General features: G+C 34.5%; 2 protein-coding genes across 2 annotated transcripts; one reads left to right on the top strand and one right to left on the bottom strand.

Annotated features, from left to right (window-relative positions):
- Positions 1–13,122: 13,122 nt before the first annotated feature.
- Positions 13,123–13,979, top strand: LOC122023840. Its single transcript, XM_042582218.1, has 2 exons — positions 13,123–13,596; positions 13,701–13,979. Exons 1-2 carry the CDS (start codon positions 13,216–13,218, stop codon positions 13,854–13,856), a joined length of 537 nt encoding a protein of 178 aa, XP_042438152.1. The 5' UTR covers positions 13,123–13,215; the 3' UTR covers positions 13,857–13,979.
- A 1,268-nt stretch (positions 13,980–15,247) lies between these two features.
- LOC122023839 (probable serine/threonine-protein kinase WNK3) lies at positions 15,248–18,878 on the bottom strand. Its single transcript, XM_042582217.1, has 7 exons — positions 18,778–18,878; positions 18,425–18,652; positions 18,116–18,339; positions 17,886–18,043; positions 16,672–16,846; positions 16,413–16,550; positions 15,248–16,329 (listed from the first exon to the last, which is right to left on the bottom strand). Exons 1-7 carry the CDS (start codon positions 18,822–18,824, stop codon positions 15,467–15,469), a joined length of 1,833 nt encoding a protein of 610 aa, XP_042438151.1. The 5' UTR covers positions 18,825–18,878; the 3' UTR covers positions 15,248–15,466.
- Between the last annotated feature and the right edge of the window lie 3,472 nt (positions 18,879–22,350).

Genomic DNA, 22,350 nt, shown 5'->3' with positions numbered 1-22,350 from the left:
CCTTTTCTAAAAAATTTTCAAAGTGTTTTCAAGACATCTTGTAAAATAGATTTTAAAGAGTTTTTAGAGACATTTTTAAAAAGGCACTGTATATTAGTATTTTCACAAGAGAATTAAAGTTAAAAATACTTTTAAAATCTACTAACTTTAGAAACTTTAAAGTTTTTCAAAAAAAATTTGAAAATGCTGAGTTCTAAAAAAAAAAAAACTTTTTAAGGTTAAAGTTCCCCAATATAAAAGTTAAAATACTAAATATTGCAATATTAAAAATTGTTTTAAAGTAGTTTGGAAAAAAGTTAAACGGTTTTCCAAATAATTTTTCAAAATATGTAATAATTTTATAAATAGATTTTTGAAAAAAGTAAAACAGAATGTTTTCTAAGTTTTGTGGACTTATTTATCCTCTCCCTGAACCTGAGAGTATTTCAAAATAATCTAATCAAATATAAATTATCCTTAACTGTCTAACTGTTGGTTACTAACTAATTATCATAATAATCTAATCAAATATAAATTATCCTTAACTGTCTAACTGTTGGTTACTAACTAACTATCATAGGACAGCAGTGTTCACTTGGTTAGTTAAATTAAGTCTTTTTATCCAGTTAGTATTTGACTAACCTGGATTACTTAACCCAATCACTATAAATTTAGTATTTAATGCTAGACTTATGTTAATACACTGATATAAGCATCTTAACTCGAGGCAAGCTACCTATGCATCTCACCCCTTTCTAAGTTTGGAATACACAAATAAGGTAGCTCTAATGTGTTGGTGAGATGCTAAGTCCTAAATCTAAAGGAGCAGGCTTTCTATGCGTTCGATCTTGACTACGGCTAAAATTGATTTTGAAAATTCTAAAAATAAGGGAATTTTGAGAAAAGTACATAAAGAATTTTGTCCTAGAATTTGGAAATGTTGAAAATAATATTGAAAATATTGCTCATAGTCTATTAAATACATTCCTAACTGACATCGTAAGTTGATAAATTCACTTTCAGGGAAGGGTTTGGTGAATATGTCAGCTAAGTTTGACTTGGACTCAATGTAATTTAGTTCAATGTCACCTTTAGTGACATGATCCCTGATAAAGTGATGTCTAATTTCAATGTGTTTGGTTCTTGAATGATGCACATGATTTTTTTGTTAAATTAATTGAGCTAACATTGTCAATTAGTACTTTTGTTTTTGTAAAGTTTAAGTTAAAATCTTTAAGAGTGTGCATCATCCATAACAATTATGAAATGCATTCTCCTATTGCTATACATTCTGCCTCAGTAGTAGATAAGTCAACACAATGTTGCTTTCTATTAAACCAGCTGATAAGTGTTGGGCCAAGTAACTGACATCCACCACTTGTACTTTTACGACCTAGTTTATAGCCAGCATAGTCTGAGTCAGAGTAACCTATAAGTTTAAAATTGGTTGTTCTAGGATACCAAATTTCTACATTTGAAGTTCCTTTTAGATATCTGAAAATTCTTTTTACGTTAGTTAAATGAGATTCTTTAGTACAGGTTTGGTATCTATCACACATACTAATGGCAAATAAAATGTCAGGTCGACTTGCAGTCAAGTATAGAAGGCTACTTATGACACTTCTATAGTATTTTAGGTCAACTGATTTTCCATTTGGGTCATTATCTAAGATAGTGTTAGTTGTCATTGGAGTTTTTATTTCTTTAGTGTTTTTCATTCCAAATTTTTTAAGTAATTTCTTAATGTATTTTTGTTGATAGACATAATTTCGTTCATTAGTTTGTTTAATTTGTAGACCTAAAAAGTAAGTTAGTTTACCTATTAAGCTCATTTCAAATTCTTGTTCCATTAAGGTTATGGATTCTTGTAAGAATTCTGAATTACTTGAACCAAAGATTATGTCGTCTATGTATACTTGGGCTATAAATATATTTTGTTTGATTGACTTTACAAATAAGGTTGGGTCAATTTGTTCTTGACTGAACCCTTTGGAAATTAGGTAGAAGGTCAACCGTTCATACCAGGCTCTAGGTGCTTTTTTAAGACCATACAAGGCCTTTTTAAGCTTAAATACATAGGTAGGATAATCTTGACTCTCAAATCCACGTGGTTGACCTATATACACTTTTTCTTTTATTAGCCCATTTAAAAAGTCATATTTAACATCCATTTGATAAAGTTTAAATCTTTTATGGGTTGTATAACTAAGTATCATTCTAATAGATTCAAGTCTAGCTACTGGGGCATAGGCTTCATCATAGTCAAGTCTCTCGACTTGACTAAACCCTTTAGTAACTAGCCTAGCCTTATTTCTAATAATTTTCCCATTTTCACTTAGTTTATTTCTAAAAATCCATTTTATTTCTATTACCTTTTTATTGTTAGTGGTGGTACTAAGTCTCAGACTTCATTTCTTTCAAATTGGGTTAGTTCTTCCTACATGGCTATGATCCAATCTGGGTCAAGTAAAGATTCTTCTATCATTTTGGGTTTAATTTTTGAGATCAAGAATATTTGACTTAAATTTCTAAAGGATGACCTAGTCTGAACTCTTAGGTCTGGGTCACCAATTATTTGGGCAATTGGATAATTTGGATTTACTCTTATGATTCTAGTAGGTTCATTCAGTTAAAGTTGATCTTCTTCTTTGTGACTTAGGTTTTCACTGGCTCCCCCTTGACTAGTAGTACCTCGAACAAATTTGATTATTTGATTCTGGGTTTGTTCTAGGTTTTGATTGGACTCTTCAAATTTTACATTTGAGGTTTCTTCAATTCTTAGTTTAACTTTGTTATATACTCTATAACCTCTACTGTTTAGCGAGTAGCCTAAAAAGATTTCATTTTCTATTTTTGAGGTAAATTTTCCTAAGTATTCTCTTGTATTTAGTATATAGACTGGGCATCCAAATACTTTAATGTATTTAATATTGGGTTGTTTATTATAATAGAGTTCAAATGATGTTTTATTATAAGTTTTGTTTATAGTGGTTCTGTTTTGTACATAGTAGGTTGTGCTAACAGCTTCTGCCAAAAAGTATTTTGGCAGGTTATACTCATTTAGCATTGTCCTAGAGACTTCAAGTAGAGTTCTGTTCTTTCTTTCTACTATTCTATTTTGTTGAGGTGTCTTAGGGCATGAATATTCATGATGATAACCATTTTCAAGGTAGAATTGATTAAAGTTGCGATTTCTAAATTTGTCTCCGTTGTCACTTCTGATTCTTTTAATTTTTTTAGCCTTTTTCATTTTCAATTTGTTTGCAAAAATTACTAAAGATTTCAAATGTTTTATTCTTATTTTTTAAGAATTTTACCCAGGTAAATCTAGAGTAATCATCTATTATTACTAGGCAATATAGACTTCCATTTATTAATTTGATCCTATGGGAGTCAAATATGTCTAAGTGCAATAATTCTAGTATTGAATTTGTTTGAAGTTGATTAGTTGATTTGTGAGTAGACTTTATTTGTTTTCCTTGTTGACAGACATTACAAATTGTTGAGTCTAAGTTAGGTAATTTTGGTAAGCCTCTAACTAATCCATTTAATTTACTTAAATTTTTAAAGTTTGTGTATGACATTCTTCTATACCATAACCAAGTTTCTTCGACATTCAGAGGATAGGAACCTAAACTTATATCCAGAATCACAAAATTGACTAATGCTAAGAAGGTTGTATTTGAGATTTTCAACAAGTAATACTTTCTTAACAATAAAATCAGTTTTAAGTTTAATATTACCTACCCCAATTATCTTGAGTTTGCTATTATTTCCAAAGATAACGGTTCCTAAGCTTTTGTATATTAATTGAGTGAACTTTGTGTGATCCTCTGTCATGTGTTTGGAGCAACCACTATTCAATATCCACTTGGTTTCCTGCAATAGGTAGGAGTTAATATCAATTTAGATTTGAGCTTATTTTTAATTTTAATTTTTAATTTTAGTTTAATGTTTAATTTTAAATTTAAGTTTAATTTTTAATTTTTAGTTTAAGTTTAATTTTAAAATTTTAGTTTATGTTTAATTTTAAATTTTAAATTTTTTAGTTTTAATTTTAAGTTTAATTTTAAATTTCTAGTTTAAATTTTAAATTTTAAATTTTAATTTTTAATTTTTAATTTTAAATTTCTAGTTTAAGTTTAATTTTTAAATTTTAAATTTTTAGTTTTAATTTTAAGTTTAATTTTAAATTTTAAATTTTAAATTTAAGGTTTAATTTTAATTGATAAATTATCATTTTGATTTTTAATTTTAAGTTTCTTAGTCATTTCACCCGATCTATATTTTCATTCAGGGAATCCTATGATTTTGTGAGATGAATTAAGTTCAATTTTAGGGTTGAGTTTAACTTTGTGTTAGATTTAAGTTTAGCTTTAGGCTTAACAAATAGACATTCTTTGGATAAATTTTTGGGCTATGGTGTGTCACTTGGACATCATTAGAGTAATTATGCCTTCAAAGTTTTCCAAATAGTCCTATCCACTGAACTTAATACAAAACATTGGTCTAACTAGTTAGGATCCGTAAGAGGTAGCTTTAGTTAGTTCCACTAAGCCAAATGCACCAGGTCGAAGCCATATCTTCCTAGACATGCATAGACATAGTTTCTCTAACCTACTATCATCCAAAACTTCACTAGTACTTTTGTAAAGTTAAACTATTGTCCCTATTTTAGCTAGTCCTAATTATCCTACCGGGTAAGCTATTATTTTGAAGGTGCCAACTAATTTGAAATCTCCTCCTGAATTATTGAACATTTTGAGTTTAAGTTTTGAGTTTATGTCAATTACTTTTATAATTATAATATACTTGATTTAATTTAGGTTTAAATAATTTAAGTTTTTTCTTTTATTTTGTATTTATTTTTGAAGATTTAACTTTAGAGTTTAAGGGAGAGTCTTTTGATTTATATAATAAATTTTATCTTTAGGTATGTAATATTGATTGAGTCCTACTTGCGTGGTTAGACACGCTTTCGGGACCCAAGCTTTACTTTGATTTTTATTTTGGTTAACTAAAGATATAAAAGATTTGTTGTTGAGCTGGACTTATATCCGAGTCCGGACTTATTGTACACATCTCTTTGTGATCCTAGTATCATGTCAAGATACTTGTATCTAGTTGTGAATTTTTTAAGTAATTCCTTTAGTTTAACTATTTTGTTTTTCAATATGAAATTATCCTCCTCGAGTTTTGCAACTTGAGTTGGAATTTCAGTTTGAATTGGTTCAGTTGTTGAGTTCAGTTTTAATTGTTCATTAATTTTATCATTTTCTTTTGTTAGTTCATTTATTTAATTTTCATAAGTAGTTAACTTCCTATTTAAGCATGCAATGATTTTAAAGAACTTTTTATTTAAACTAAAATATACCTCATCGGAACTTTCAGAAACGAGTGCGGACTCATGGCTTGATTCGGGTTCGGACCTGTGTTCTGATTCACTTTCCGATTCTGGTTCGTACGCCATCAGTGCAAGGTAGTTGGAGTGCTTCAGTTCTTCGTTGTCTGAATCTTCCCCGGATGATTCATCCCACGTCGCTTTAAGTGCCTTCTTCTTTTTCAGATTCGGGCAGTCGGGTCTTGTAGTGCCCCTTCTTGTTGCATCCAAAACAGGTCACATTCCTGCTGTTAGAGTTAGAGGTGAAGTTGATCTTCTACAAGTCCTTGTTGGTGAAGTTCTTCTTTCTCTCGGTGAACATTTTTCTTACCAAGTTCACCAGGTGTTCTTCATTATCTGAGTTTGGGTCAGACTTGACTTTCGGTTCCAGTTTAGATTTGAACTTGTCTTTTGATGACCCTGCAATAAGAGCAAGACCTTTTTCGGATTTGGCGTTAGTCTGTTCGTGCAATTCTAGTTCACAGAATAATTCATCTACTTTTAATTTTGACAAGTTCCTCAAAATCTTATGGGCATCCACGATGGATGCCCATAGTGCATTTCAAGGAAGTGTGTTTAAGTCATATCTTATCAGATCCCGGTTCTCTAATTGGTGGCCAATTGTGTGGAGTCCGTTTAGGATGTCCTTTATCCTCGCTTGCAGCTGCATTTTGACATTAAACAATTTATTTAAAAATAAATCTCTCTTTGTTACCTTAGCGCTGTTGGTTTCCTCGTGCAGTTCTATGAGCTTATCCCAAAGTTCCTTTGCATTTTGTGTGGGCCAACGCGGTTTAGCTCTTCTTTCGTTAGCCCGACTAAATTGTGTTCAGAGCTTTGAAGTCGATCTGCGCCTTTTTCCTCATTTCTGAATTCCAATGTTCCGGGTCCATTGGAATTCCAATGTTGTTGACTGGAGCTTTGTAGCCTCTGGTGATGTTGAATCACTGGTCGAAGTCGGTCTTCAGGTACACCTCCATCTGCTTCTTCCAGTAAGGGAAGTCGCCACCATTGAATAGGGGAGGACGAACGGTGTTGTACCCTCTAAGTTGTTCTATTTTACAGCTGTAGAAAGAAAAATTAAAACGAGGTACCAAGACTTGGTCTTGGATTAGCAGTGTTTGAGATATAAAAAATATAGAAAAATTTGAGAGGTGTTGCACCAATCTCAAATTAAAACTGAAAGAAAATAATTTTCTGAATAGATATGGTTTTACCAATTTAGATAGGACAAAAAAAATGACAATTCCCCCGGCTTGATTGATGGTTGCACCAAATCAGAGCCAAACTTGCTCTGATACCACTTGTTGGATCGATCACACGTGAGAGGGGGGTGAATCACATGATTTTAAAAATTTGTTTTGTCATTTTGAAATCAAAGTATACGAACACAGCGGAAAAACTAAAAATAACGAAAATACAAGAAGACACGAACGATTTACTTGGTTTGGATCCTTTGACGACTCCTACTGTAAGACCCAGGTCCCGCGGACCTATCGAAGGGTAATCCACTAAAGACCTCTTCCAGCATCTCCGGAAGTAGAAATCAAGTACAAAGACAATTAAACAAGTGCAACACATTGCACTTGTCCTTTTGTAGTAATAATTAAAAAATACCGACACTTTAAAGATTGAAGTGGGAGCGCTTGTGTCGATGCCGGTCTGCCAGTCATGATCGAAAGTCCTTGGAGCAGTCGTTGGGCGCAGCAGCTTTGTAGTAGAGTCGTAGCAGGAGTCTGGAGCAATCAGAACCTCAAAAGAACGCGTAGTACCTCGTATAGTAGTTGTTGTTCAATGCTTTCTCGAGACAGCCTTATAAAAGGCATGGAAGACACCTCCAATGAGGTAAGTTTGATCCCAAACAACCCGACACTTATCCGCTGCGATGCCAAAAGTTTATCCTGTGGAAGGCGCCTTCTATGAACAGTTTGAAAACGCCTTCACTGATTGAAGGTGCCTTCAGACACTGTTCATCAAAGGCAATTTTCTTCTATTTGCACTGCAAAATAATGTTAGTCTAAAAATACCCTGCAAAACAAGTATTAGAATAATTTAATAATAATATAGAGTAGTAATTAGTTTCTGTCCTTCCAGGACCAGGAACTAGTCAAGGTCTCAGTTTAGGGATCCCAAATAGACCTAAATTGGATCGCCGTCTACTATCCCTTCAATCGGGACACACCCTCATTTGGTCACTCTCCTCCAATAACTTACCTTAACTTACCAGTTTGCCAGACATTCGGTCAGTCCGTTGACTTGTCTGGACTTGGTGCTAGTTATCCGGTCGGCCCGTTGATCTAACTGGACTTCGTACCAACTATCCGGTCAGTCCGTCAACCAAGTTAGATTTCGTACCAGCTATTCAGTCGGCCTGTCGACCTAGCTGGATTTCGTACCAGCTATCTGGTCGGCCCTTTGACCTAGCTGAATTTCGTACTAGCTATTCGGTTGACCCGTTGACCTAGTTGGATTTCCCGCACACTTAATTAATGTTGGTTGCTACTCGGAAAACCTAGAGGTTCCACTATACAAAAATTTTGTACAAAGGTCTGAACCTTTTCCTAGCTACCATGTGTTCTTTTAAATTAAATTTTGGATCACCTGCGGAACTTAACACGTTTGATCCAAATCACCTAAGTTATTAATTCCATTAAATATTAATTTCCAAAATTGGTTCCCAGTACTGACGTGGCGAGGTACATGACCTTCTTGGATATGGGAGCAACCACCACCGACTAGACAAAACCTTTTAAGGAAAGCTAATATTTAATTTCCTAAAATAACTTTAGGTCAACCAAAAAGAACAATCAAATCACAAGGAAAAGAAAAACAAAAGAACACTACATCGAAAACAAATTCGAAACACTAGAATCGTATGCCTCTTGTATTTAGTATTATTTCCAAAAATAACTAGTATGACGCGGAAAGAAAAATTACTAGTTATACCTTTTAGAAAGACCTCTTGATCTTCTACCGTATTCCTCTTCTAACCTCGGACATTGTGTGGGCAACGATCTTCCAAGATGAGAACCACCTAGGCACCTTCTTCCTTCTTCCTTCAAGTTTCGGCCAAGCACAAGAACTTCCAAAGGATGAAGAATTTTCCACCAACCAAGCTCCAAGGGATGCATACTTTCTCTCCTTCTTCTCCTTCCTTGATCCGGCCACATCCTCCAAGCTCCAAGAGATGATAGATTTCGGCCACAACAAGAGGAGAGAAGAGAAAGGGAAGGGCCGACCACCACACCAAGGAAAAAAGAGAGAAAAATAGAATAGAGTCCTTAGCCTTGAATCCTCCTCTACCCCCTCTTTTATAATCCTTGGTCTTGGCAAATAAGGAAAATTTAATAAAAACTTCCTTAATTCTTTTGCCATTGAAAAGGAAAATTTATTTAATTAAAAACAATTTTTCTTTTCAATTTGTAATGGCCGGCCACCACATAAATTCTCCAAGCAAATAAAATTTTAAACAAAAATTAAAACTTCCTTATTTGCTTCTGGAAATTTATAAAAAATTTGTCCAATAATTTTTTCCTTCATGATTGGTTTATAAAAAGGAAATTTAATAAATTAAAATCTTTCTTTTAAACATGTGGATAAAAAGAAAGTTATCTCTATAAATTAAAATCTCTTTTAATCTACAAATAAGGAAAGATATCAAATCTTTTCTTAATCTTTTGTAGAAACTTATAAAAGAGAATATTTAATTTTAAACTCTCTTTTAAATCATGAACATGGTTAAAAAGGAAAGTTTTCTTAAAATTTAAAATCCTCCTTTAATCAACAAATAAGGAAAGATTTCAAATTTTAAACTCTCTTTTAAACATGTAGATGATTTACAAATAAGAAAAGTTTTTACCAAAAATTAAAACCATCCTTTTAAACTACAAATAAGGAAAGAGATTAATCTCTTCTCTTAATCTTTTGTAGAAAGCTATAAAAGAAAATTTTTAATTTTAAACTCTCTTTAAAATCATGATATCCACATAAGAAAAATCCTTTTAATATTCTAGTGGCGGCCACCCAAGCTTGGGACCCAAGCTTTGGCCGGCCACCAACGCTCATCCACTTGGTCTTGGCCGCCCTAGCTTGGGTTCCAAGTTAGCTTGGCCGCCCCATTGGATGGGTAAGAAGGTGGTATGGTGGGTATAAATCTCTATATACTAGAGGCTACGATAGGGACCGAGAGGAGGAATTGGTTTTGGTCTCCCGATAAAATTAAGCATCCCGTGCTCGCCCCGAACACACAACTTAATTTTATCAATAATAATTCATTTCACTAGAGAACTATTATTGAACTACCGCACCAATCCCAAATTACATTTTGGGTTCCTTCTTATCATGAGTGTGTTAGTCTCCCTGTGTTTAAGATAACAAATGTCCACTAATTAAGTAAGTTACTAACAACTCACTTAATTAATATCTAGCTCCAAGAGTAGTACCACTCAACTTTATCATCATGTCGGACTAAGTCCACCTGCAGGGTTTAACATGACAATCCTTATGAGCTCCTCTTGGGGACATTCTCAACCTAGATTACTAGGACACAGTTTCCTTCTATAATCAACAACACACACTATAAGTGATATTATTTCCCAACTTATCGGGCTTATTGATTCATCGAACTAAATCTCACCCATTGATAAATTAAAGAAATAAATATCAAATATATGTGCTTGTTATTATGTTAGGATTAAGAGCACACACTTCCATAATAACTGAGGTCTTTGTTCCTTTATAAAGTCAGTATAAAAGAAACGGCCTCTAATGGTCCTACTCAATACACTCTTAGTGTACTAGTGTAATTATATAGTTAAGATAAACTAACACCTAATTACACTACGACCTTCCAATGGTTTGTTCCTTTCCATGCTGGTCGTGAGCTACTGTTTATAATTTATAAGGTACTGATAACATGATCTTCTGTGTGTGACACCACACACCATGTTATCTATAATATAAATTAATTGAACAACTACATTTATCACAAATGTAGACATTTGACCAATGTGATTCTTATTTCTAGATAAATGTTTTATACCAAAAGCTAGGCTTTTAGTATACATTCTAACAATTAAGTAGTTAGATCACAACAAAACCTAACTTAATTTACTTATCATTCATCAAAACCCGAGTTAGACCGTTAATGCAAACCACACCAATAGAGACATTCTCCCCAGTTGTGAAGTTTGTGTCAATATATGTCATCCTAGCTATAGTAGCACAATTTGACATGGAATTACATCATATGGATGTAAAAATGACTTTCCTTAATGGTAATCTTGACGAAAAAATCTCTATGGTACAACCAGAAGGTTAGATTGCTAAAGGTTAAGAGAATAGAGTATGTAGACTTAAAAAGTTTATATATGGGCTAAAGTAAGTGTCAAGACAATGGAACATAAGATTTAATGAAGTTATTTTATCTTATGATTTTGAAATGATCAATGAGAATCATTGTGTTTACCTATGAAAGGAAAAAGGAAAGTTTGTCATCTTATCATTATATATTGATGATATGATAATAACTGGAAGTGACATAAAGTATGTGACAAAAGTCAAATTGTGGATTTCATCATAATTTGACATAATAGATATGGGAGAAGCTGAGTACATCTTAGAAGTGAAGATCATTAGAGATCGATCAAAAAGACTTTTGTGTTTGTCTCAAGAAGCTTATATCACTAAGATGCTACAACACTTCAATATGTTAGATTACAACATTGAACATGCACTTGTAGTGAGAGATACTATTTTGAGTAAAAATATGTTTCCTAAGACTCTTGAAAAAATAGCCAAAATGAAGAAAAAAATCATATGCCAGTGCTATTGGTAGTTTAGTATACACTATGTTGTATACTCGTCCTGATATAAGCTATGTTGTTAGCTTAGTTAGTCATTTCCAGTCAAACCCAAAATCAAGACATCGAAAAGCGGTGAAAAGAATATTCATATATCTCAAAGAGACAACAAATTATTACCTCTGTTTTCAAGGATCAAATATGAGCCTAAGTGGCTACACAAATCCACATTTATCTATACTTTCTTGCTGAATGGTAGTATCATATCATGGAATAGCAAGAAACAGACTTAGTAGTCTCGTCAACAATGGAAGCTAAGTATGTGGCTTGTGCAGTGGCTGTGCAAGACACTGTCTGATTAAGAAGGTTCCTGAAGCATTTGAAGATCACTTAGGACAGTGAGAGTCCTATTATAGTGTACTGTGACAATTAAGTTGCTATAGTTTTTTTTTCCAAAGATCCCAAATATCACAGCAAAGACAAACATATAGAAATTAAGTATATTTTTGCAATGAATATTGTTAACAAGAAAAAAAATAGTTTTCGAGTACATCCCTATATGCAATATGCTTGCAGATTCTTTTATTAAGCCATTGACTAAAAAATCATTTCAAAGACTTGTAAAGTCTTTGGGATTTCGAAGAATGTAACTGATTGTAAAAATATTTAGATAAATGAAAATGTCATGATCTATTTAGTGTATATGTCTTTGTTACATTTTAATAAAGTCTCGATAAGCATATTGACATATTACGATTGGTCCACTTACATAGATAATTATCTCTTTTTGTTAAGTATAAATAGAGGTAAGACCGTTGCTTATGAGACAGTTTATGTAACTGTGAATAGAGACATATTCATAAATTAAAGTCATCTTGATAATTGTGTAAAGATGAGATTATTTATGTAATGATTGGAGTAAATGAACCCATTATTTACCGAATTTGCTTAAAGCCAAATTGGAATTCATATGTTGAATTCAGGATTAGACATTAAGTATGTCTAGATCAAAATCTGTACGATGTTAAATTTTTATGGAAAATATGCGCCCTTTTTAGTACTGTAATATGTGATTTATACCACATGTATTATTGTGATAAGAACAGTAGTTGAAGAATAAATCCTTACTTTTCTACTATATGATATCCTTATAAGCAGTGGCGTAGCTAGGATTTTCACTCAGGAGGGGCAAAGCAACGGAGTCGGCGAACGATGACGATGATGTTGGCAGCAAACAACAGTGTCGACTAAGCGAAAGAAATCAATTAAGTAAATTTCACCTCAATTAAAAGGTATTTTTTTATGGAGCATCGGTGAAGCGACGACGTTAGACAAGTGAAGACAACGACCATGCAACAAATGACAGTGACGATGGTAGCAATCGATGTCCGACGATAGTGACTTGGGTTATAACGGCAGCGACATGTTGCAAAAGATTTTGTGGGTAAAATTAGAGTTAGAAAAAGAATATGAAAGAAATTATAGGAAGAAAAAAAAATGAAAAAAGGAAAATAAAAGTTCGAGATTTGAGGAGGAAGAAGAAAAATGAATAAAGAAAAAAATTAACTTGAGAAAAAAGGAAAATGGGTTAGGTTGAAAGGGTTTTAATTGAAATTTTTTGATAAAAGATGAGAAAGTTTCAAAATTTATGACTATATATTTTTTTTATTTTTTTCCCACCGTATTAATATTTTCCTTGAATTTCAGGAGATGTGACCATACCCCCTGAGCCTTATATAGCTACGCCCCTACTTATAAGTTAATTTTAATCTTACTCAAAATAACTATTTAATTGTCTATTTAAAATTCTAATCGGTGCCTATTATTTTAATTTTACAAATCTAAAATAGATGTCTGATTCCAAGGCCATATCAAATATTGAAATGATATTTAGAAAGGTAAAAACATCCATCAATCTTATTGACCTTTATTAAAAGAAAAAATTATTGATTTTCAGTCGAAGTTAAATTCGAATCTCCCTCTTCCCTTTCGTTGGCTTTCCCTCTCTCTCTCTTGCTCTCGCACTTTGGGTTCTGCTTCTGCTGGCGCCGGCTTATGGATGTAGCCTCCGAGTCCGATTCCGGCGACGGGGAGTGGGAGATCTGCAACGACAGAGGCTTCATCTACAAGCGCCGCCGCCGCCGTCGCGTGCTGGATCCAGTGCAGGCGGAGGCGGGCACGAGCGCAGCAGGGGATTCGGAGGCGGAGCAGAGGCGGTGCCGCCGTGATTTACGGCGGCGGTGCCTCCTCCACCTCCGGGATCTGTTTCGGAGGGAGTTGGAGCTTCTGGAGCCCCTTTCGTCAGGTCCTGTCGATCTCACCCCCGCGATGCCGACCGAAGCTGCTCCGGAAGCTTCGCCGGCGGTGGCCGAGCCTCCGCATCCGGATCCTGGAGAAGATATCCAGAAGTCCTTAGTCGATGACCTACTTTCTCAGGTACGGGGGCGATTCCAAACAGTCGTAATCCTTTGAAATTCTGAGGGCTAGGGTTAGGGTTTGATTTCCAAATTTACTGATTTACCAACCCTTTTGTGTTTTAGGTAGAGATTCAAGAAACGATTCTTCGGAAGCTCTCAGAGAGCTGCGATTATGTGGAATCTTTGTGCAACGAAAAAGAAGAGAGATTGCTGCAATCTCTAATGGCGTTGCCAATTTGGGGAAGTCCTCGCTCTCTTGTTCTCTCGTTAACTAAATGATCTCAAGATAACATCTTTTACCTCCATTAGGGAAGCATGTTTTCTGTACAATTATGTATGAATGGGTTTTTGTTTGCTTGCTGATTCTTATATATCTATTTGCGCCTGACGTTTTGGAAGAAATGAAGTAATGTTCATGCTCTGTTAAAAAATAATAAAAAAAAACTACTTTAGATTGTCTCTGCCATGAATTAACTAGCTTGCATACATGATTTCCTTAAACCATGGAAGTCTTTCTTTTACCACTTGAGAAAGCACATATCTGGAATTTGGTTATATTTGCCACAGTGATCCATAAAATGAACTTAAAGTTCATGTCTTATTGAAACTATACCTTGTTTATGCATTCGACCTAATTTTGTCGAAATCTGGTTCCTTTCTTCAAGCATACCATTTGGACAAGATTGTTTTTTTTTAAAATTTTATTATTATTATTTTTTTTATTTTAGCCTTTTAGTATTGTGTGGTAGCTTAAGTCTGATATGCTCCTTCTCTGTTTGTAGATTGAGAATCATTTATGTTCAGATGTAGGAGAGAATTCTTCTGTCTTGGGGAATTATAAGCCTTCCGGTGTTGTTCATTTATACTTTCTAGAATACTTGATATAAATACCTGTTGAAGAAAAGTGATAATTGAGAGTTTTACATTCATGTTTTTCCATGTCATGCTAGAAAATGATGCCTAAAATAGTTTAATGAGTAAAACATCTTTAACTAGCATTTTTCAATGATAGATCAAGATTTAGAGTTCGACATTCAGATGTGACGTATTATTAGGAATTTTTCTTTTTAATGGATAACGGACTTGAGAACATTGGCTGTTAGGATAAATTTCCATGTGCACTTTCCCGATTTATCCTAGCGGTCGATGGAAAACTTTTATCGGACCGGACTTGCCATTCAGATTCAATGCTATCTGACTTGGTTAATCAAATTAATGCAACTTGCATTGAGAATTTACCCATCAATTCAACTGCATCTTAGTTTCTAGATTCAGTTGTTAAGGCATTCAAGCCATTAGCCATTCACCAAGAGACAAACATCCTGGTGCACTTAGCTACCAGGAAGTGAGACTGGATTGACCAGCAAGTAGTTATTGTTATTGCATTTACAGGTTCATATATGAGTTGAGTTGTGTCATTGTCGGAAAAATGGGCAATGGTCATTCCTTCTGGAAATTGTCCAACCATTGCTAGATCTCTAACTCGGTTGATAGGAGCATTAGAAGTTATTACCAAAGTCTTAGATTTAAAATCCACGTAGATGCAAATGTGAGTGTTCTTAAGTCTAAGTAGACATAATTCATTTCCAGAATCACACATAAATCCATCATTTCTTCCTACACTTGATAGGCATCAATAAGAAAACAAGATAAAGATTACTTTTCAAGGATAGAAGAAAAATGACATCCTTTCAAACAACTGACTTGCATGCTCAAAACTGAGTTGATTCCTTAACAAAAGAAGAAGAAAAATTAACAAACTCATAATGCAACAGTGTTTGCAAAATAAGACAAGTCAGTGAGGTTGTAGGTACAGTGGTTAATTCCATTCGAGCTTCTACATGATAATCACCTAGCCTCGATGACATGGTCATGTGAGCCCAAGACAACTATGTTTTCTTCTTGGGATAAGTAACTTTTGCGTGACACAGGGTTAGAACTATACCATGTTGCTCAGGAGGCAGCTCCTTTAACACATATGCTATGGCAATCTCATGCTTCTTTTGTACTTCATGAAGCTCCCTTTGTTGTTCGATCAAAAGCTGCTCTAGTTTCTGAGAAAGGGATTGCATATATTCCGACTCCAAAGGTTCTGATGTTTCATGCAATTGCTTATGGTCTTCTTTGTTCTGCTCCGACTTGGAACCAAAGTTACATGTCTTAGATCCAGTGCAGAAAACTGCTTGTTCATGATTTTCGTTTATCTTGTTGCTAGAGGCTTGCTTATTTGATATAGATAATGGTGATGGACCAATAACTACTTTGTTTTCATCATGATCACTAAAATGTAGGGAATTTCTCTGTAGTTTCAGAGAAGAAGTATTTGAGTGATATTCCCTTTGGTTTTTAAGAAAGGAGTCATCGTTCCCATCATAAAACTCAACAGATATATCCTGACTTCCATATGAAATCAACTCAATAGATGCATTTGATTGTGCAAAGGATGATGGTGAGTCTGCACCAGCTGCCTTTGGAGAATCAGACCAGTATTTTCGACCAGAAGGAAGACGCTCCAGACAGAAATTACCTGATGGATCTTCAGCTTCAGAGTCATGTTCATTGCTGTCTGAAACTGTTCCATTCTCAAAAGGCCTCCAATCGGGAAAATAGGCTTGTATCTCAGTATCTATCATTGATGCAATGGTTGTGACATCTTGATCAGTGAGGTCTAATTCTGCCACCATTTCGGTTGCAACACTCACAGATGTGTCTGCTACAATATCAAATGGGAAAAGAATGTTCCGAACTTGACCTGGAACAAGTCGACAATAATTATGTTAAGAATGATCATAATGTTAATCCACGACTCAACTCATAAAACACACGCTCGTGAACCTGTAGAATCTTCAAAGCGCAACTTCAAAGAAATTGTATTGATGTCTTTGCGTTGACCTTCCATGGTAAAATCTACACCACTTGAACCTTGTTCGGCCTGGTCAGAATTTGGACTTGCATTAGACTGGCCACAATTATCTGCATTTCAATCTAACAATTATCAAAACAGAGAGAGCAAAAGAATCTCAGAGAATGCATATCTCATAAATATCAAGGAAATAGTGTAACCATGATGAAGCTAGTCAGAGCTTTTCTCTACCTGGTTGATTTGAAGTTGGTCCATGGGTGAGATCATTTTCTGAGTCCAATTGGAGAAAAGGATCTTGTAATAATTCCTTGGCAGATAATCTTTCTGAAACGTTGGCAATGCATTGTTCAATAAACTTCTTGACTTCTGGATCTTTTACCTTTGCTAATGAGGCAGGCTTCGTTCCCTACACGTGAGAAACTAGATGTATCAGAGAGAGGCAAACAGAGAATCAGTTGATAGAATAGCTGAGCCTGAGATATAGTTTATATTATGATCATGGCATAAAGCTAAATAGTGTTATTTATTATAAATAAAAAAACTCCAGTGACAATACAAAAAAGCAAGTAATTATCATCAATGGCAATGTTTTCTAGCAATTATGAATTGGTAGAATGACTTTCTATCTCTTAATAATTAGTTTCTTAGTAATGTATGCGCACTAAGTTTCGTGAACATAGATTCACTAGGAGTTCAAATGCGAAACTCAGCTGAAGGATGCAAATACATGATTTGGATGAATTGATGTCATCAAAATGAAAAACAGCTAAATTATCATGAACATGCATAAGTTCAAGTATGAAGAGTCAAAGTACCAAGTTGAACTTTTTTAAAGCAACCTTGGTCACTTTCAACATGTCAATCCTTCTTGTTTATGCCATGCACATTCACCATATCGCTTAACTTGCTCACTTTTCCCTACTGACCCTTTTCACTTGCTACTTCAAGACCTCAAGTGGAAGCTATTTTAGGATCAAGTGGGTTAAAATCTAGTACATCAAGTGGAGGATACTTCTTAACAGTTTTTTAGGATTTCAGATTTGTGTTTTTCATTACCATTTATTTCTTAATTAGTGCAGTTACGGTTTTCTTTATGTACTTTATCGTTCATGTTATCATTTACTTATTGCTAGCAGTGTAAGATTTTGATATATAGTTGAAGATTTCTTATTGCATGAATGATTTTCCGCATCTTGATTATAGCATTTGCTTATATTAGTGTTAAAACAACCTATGATCACTCTTAAAGGGATCCAAACAATCTAAATCACCAAGGAACTTGAGATTGAAACAAGGACTCAAAAGTTCATAGATCAAATAAACCTTCTTGAGGTTTTCAAAAGACATCCACGGACGATCATAGAAAAACAAATCAAGTAATCCATAATAGAATTTAGTGTTTAGTACTAACATATTATATCGCAAAGAATGCTTGGTAAACTCACCGAAGTTACTTTCTTATATATTTGTGCTGCATTGTTGCATTCCACATATGGATACTCAAATGTCACCAACTCGAGTAAACACATGCCAAATGCATAAATATCTACAAGCTCATTGTATTCTTCCTCATAAAGTTCTGGAGCCATGAACTCTGGCGTCCCTGCAATAGAATGATAAATGATGAATGATCTATACCATAGTTTTATACGGTCAAATTAAGTAATGCACTAACCAATAACAGTGTGAGCAGAGTTAGCATGGCGAAGAATGGCAGCCAATCCTAGGTCACCTATCTTCACCTCCCCTTGGTTACCATTCACAAATATATTATCGCATTTCAGATCTCGATGGATAACTGGTGGATCATGACTATGGAGGTAGAGAAGCCCACTCAAAATTTGCCTTGACCACTTTTTCAATGCTCTCTTGTCTACCTGCTTATGTCTTTTTCGATACCTGATCAACAATGTTAGGAATTAGATTAGCAAAGCCAATCTGATTGTTCCTCAGAGAGTGAAAATGGCTGGCAGGAAGTACTGACTGGCGCAAGGTCCCTGATGTAAAGACCTCAGTGATGAAATTGATATTGTTGTTCTTGGCATCAACCCATGAACTGTAAAATTTGATGATGTTCTTGTGCTTCAGGGTCTTCAGCAGGTGAACCTCGGAGTAGAGCCTATCCAGGTCATCGGCGTTTCTCAGCAAATCCACCACTTTCACCTGGTTCCAAGCAACCTCTATCCCTTCCAATTCATCAAAAGCCTTGTACCTGAAGGATCACCCTCGATCGTCAAGGACTCCAACCAGCTTTTGATGCCAAATCAAAGATCGCACGCAATACAAGAAGGGGGAACAAATACACAACTTTAGCATAGAATCAATAATTAAGGATACACGGTCTTGAAAGCGCCCTTTCCTAGGACCTCATTATACTGCAGCATCGAATGAACAAATTAGGTTTGCACAATACAAACTTAGATTTTATTTTATTGTTTACAAGGAGTTGGGTTTCTTTCAACACCTCCTTCATCGCTCGTGGGATCGATCTCAACGAACTCGGAGTTGAGATCGTCAGGCTCCTTCTCCGCAGACGAACCTCTGGACATGTCTCTGCGGCACCACGACTCCGCAAACCCCGATCCGAGAGAGACTCGAAATTGCACAATGGAAACTCCAGAGAAAGGAAGAAAGGAAATCGATCAATTCCAACGGAATTGAATCGCCGGGGATTCGGAAGGCGGCAGGAAAGGGAACGACGGAGAAGAGCAACGAGAGTTTCCTCTGAGATCGATCGCTCGAGGAAGGAGATCGGTTGGAGGGCGAGGGATTTAGAAAGAACACGGATCCGCGTCCAAATATCCGACCCAAATAACTTCTCTTTGCGTTTGGTTCCGTGTCGCTCTTCTCCTTTAAACTTCGTGCCGTGTCGGACTGTCACCTGGCAAAGTAAGTCCGGAGACGGGTCGCCCACAAGCCCATTAAATCTGTATTATTCGGATTCGGGTTAGAGGGTTAATGCGATCTGACCGAATAGATTGTGAGGGAAGAGAAAGGACACGTGTCAAACAAATGAAACGGATACATCACTTTCACGTGGTTCGTTTGAAAGTTTGGTAAACAAGAAATTTCATAAACCGAATATTTTTATTAGCACTTGAAAATTGTCACGTGACATGAAAGAAAAGATTGAAAGAGGCTCTCCTCATCGTTCGCCAATCTGGGCGATACATAGTTCATATAGAAGGTATACAACTTGTGGGTATGGATAGGGTTGAATTAATTCTTCCTATAAGATAAGAATTCAAATTTTATAAAATTAAGGATTTTTTTTTTATACCGGATAGCTATAACTTTGTGATTTACTTCATAATAAATAATTATAAATCCGACCGTGTGAGATCACTTGATAATAAATTCTACTTTTTACTATCATATATAACTTATGGATTCGTCCCACAGGTTGGCTAACTTACATGTAAGATTACCATAATAAATTATGGGATTAATTATTAGTATATGTAACTCGTCATGTAAAATGCCACCAGTGAAATCCTCATGATTTATTTTCCTTTTAGATGACATCAACCGTCCTCGAGGGTCCTCGGGATGAGGATTATCACCTTTAACTATAATATACAGCTTGTGGTTTAGTTCAAAATCCAGTTGGGGCAAGGACATACTTTATAGAGAATTTTATAGTAAATTCCCAAATATTGACCGATTATTTCCGTCTCTAGAAAATCGGGTCGCTGACATCATTTAGTGATGGAATTTTAGTTACAAATTAGTGATGAAAATTAATTTTTCATCACTAAACTTAGCAACAGATATTAACCCTCCATCGTTAATTTTAGCGATGGAAAATTTAATTTCGTCGCTACCATTAGCGACGTAAAGTTAACTTCCGTCGCAAATTAACGACAAAACTAAAATTTTGTTACTAAATTCATAAACAAAATTTATTATTCCATCATATCTCTAGCGATGGAATTAAAAATCTATCGCTAAACTTAGCAATAGATAATTTAATTTTATCACTGATTAGTGATGGATAGTTATACGATGCTAATTAGCAACAGAATATTACATATCTTTCGTTAAATTTCATAAAAAAAATTAAAAAAAAATTTCGCAGCACCTCTTCATTTTTACATATTCCATGTATCATATTTTTACATATTCCATGTTTGCCAATGATAGAACCAAACATGTAACCGTCATAAACCATGGAATATTACACACCACAACTCAGCATTCAATCCAACACATTCACAATACAAATGATACAAATGTCACAACTTATTTACAAATCCACATATACACACAAACAACTTACCAAACGATACATATCAAATCTAAACCAACAAGTTTTCAAATTCAATTCAATCCAATCAAACAAATAAATATCTCAAATTTAACTAATAAACATCTTAATCTAATAAATCCAAATACATTACCAATGATAATAAACCTTATAGTGAACACATCAAATCTCACTCCAAAATTAACCAGTAGTATCCAATCTTACCGAAAATATAATATGATAGATTATTAATAAAAATAAGAAAAAATTAATTGTACATCATTAGAATTATGATTAACAAATTAAATTTAACTAAACAAGGTGAATATTAAAATAAAAATACATTAGCTACACAATTATGTTACACATTCAGTTAAAAATTTGTTGATGGTGATATATAAAATATATTATTATCTATAATGTTCTTAACAAAATGTAATACAATTAGAAATGAATTTAATATAAAAATTAATAGATCTATTTTACATGTTTTATGAGTGATAAAAAAAAAAGAAAAATTAATGGTCAACACACCTCTCAATTAGCTACATATTAGTATCGTGAGAGTCTTGAGTCTCCTGAGAGTCAAAACCATGTGACATTTGACTCATTTGAGCCATGCATTCTCTCATTTCTCGTCCAATTTGCTCATATCTTATTTGGGTTTGTCGAGAGTTGATTTTTCAAATTTTGATTTTCTTCCTCTAAGGCTTCTACTCTAGTAGATGATCCGTTGATATGACTCCTAGCCCTATGAGTTATCACAAGATCATATACAACTTTCGCCTGAGAGCTAAGACCTTAGTGGGAGGATGTCTTTTTCCTTCCACCTATTGGTGTAATTTCCCCTGTGTCAAGGTTGACTAAGCTTGAGTTGGCTAAGCTTGAGTCTTGATATTTGACAATGTATAGAGATTGTAGGTGTAATTATCCGTTTAGGGAGATTGTTGGTGTAATTCTCCTCTGCAATGATCCACTGAGATGACTCCTAGGCCTATGAGTCATTACAAGATCATATACAACTTTTACTTGGGAGCCAAGACCGTAGAGGGAGGAGGTCTTTTTTTCTTCTACTTGTTGGTGCAATTTCCCCTGTGTCAAGGTTAACTAGGTTGACTATGTTGGTTGCTACTCGGAAAACCTAGAGGTTCCACTGTATAAAAAATTTGTACAAAGGTCTGAACCTTTTCCTAGCTACCATGTGTTCTTTTAAATTAAATTTTGGATCGCCTGCGGAACTTAACACGTTTGATCCAAAACTTAATCTATTTGTTCTTTTAGGTTTTGACTTGGATTTCCTGCGGAACTTAACACGTTCGACCCAAATCACCTTAAGTTATTAATTCCATTAAATATTAATTTCCATAATTGGTTCCCAGTACTGACGTGGCGAGGCACACGGCCTTCTTGGATATGGGAGCAACCACCACCGACTAGACAAAACCTTTTATGGAAAGATAATATTTAATTTCCTAAAATAACGTTAGGTTAACCGAAAAGAACAATCAAATCACAAGGGAAAGAAAAACAAAAGAACACTATATCGAAAACAAATTCAAAACTCTAGAATCGTATGCCTCTTGTATTTGGTATTATTTCCAAAAATAACTAGTATGATGCGGAAAGAAAAATTACTAGTTATACCTTTTAAAAAGACCTCTTGA

The sequence above is a fragment of the Zingiber officinale genome, chromosome 9B (genome assembly GCF_018446385.1).
Source record: "Zingiber officinale cultivar Zhangliang chromosome 9B, Zo_v1.1, whole genome shotgun sequence".
Classification (NCBI taxonomy): Eukaryota; Viridiplantae; Streptophyta; class Magnoliopsida; order Zingiberales; family Zingiberaceae; genus Zingiber; species Zingiber officinale.
The sequence above is the reverse complement of the archived record's forward strand: the minus strand, read 5'-3'. Positions and strand labels throughout refer to the sequence as shown.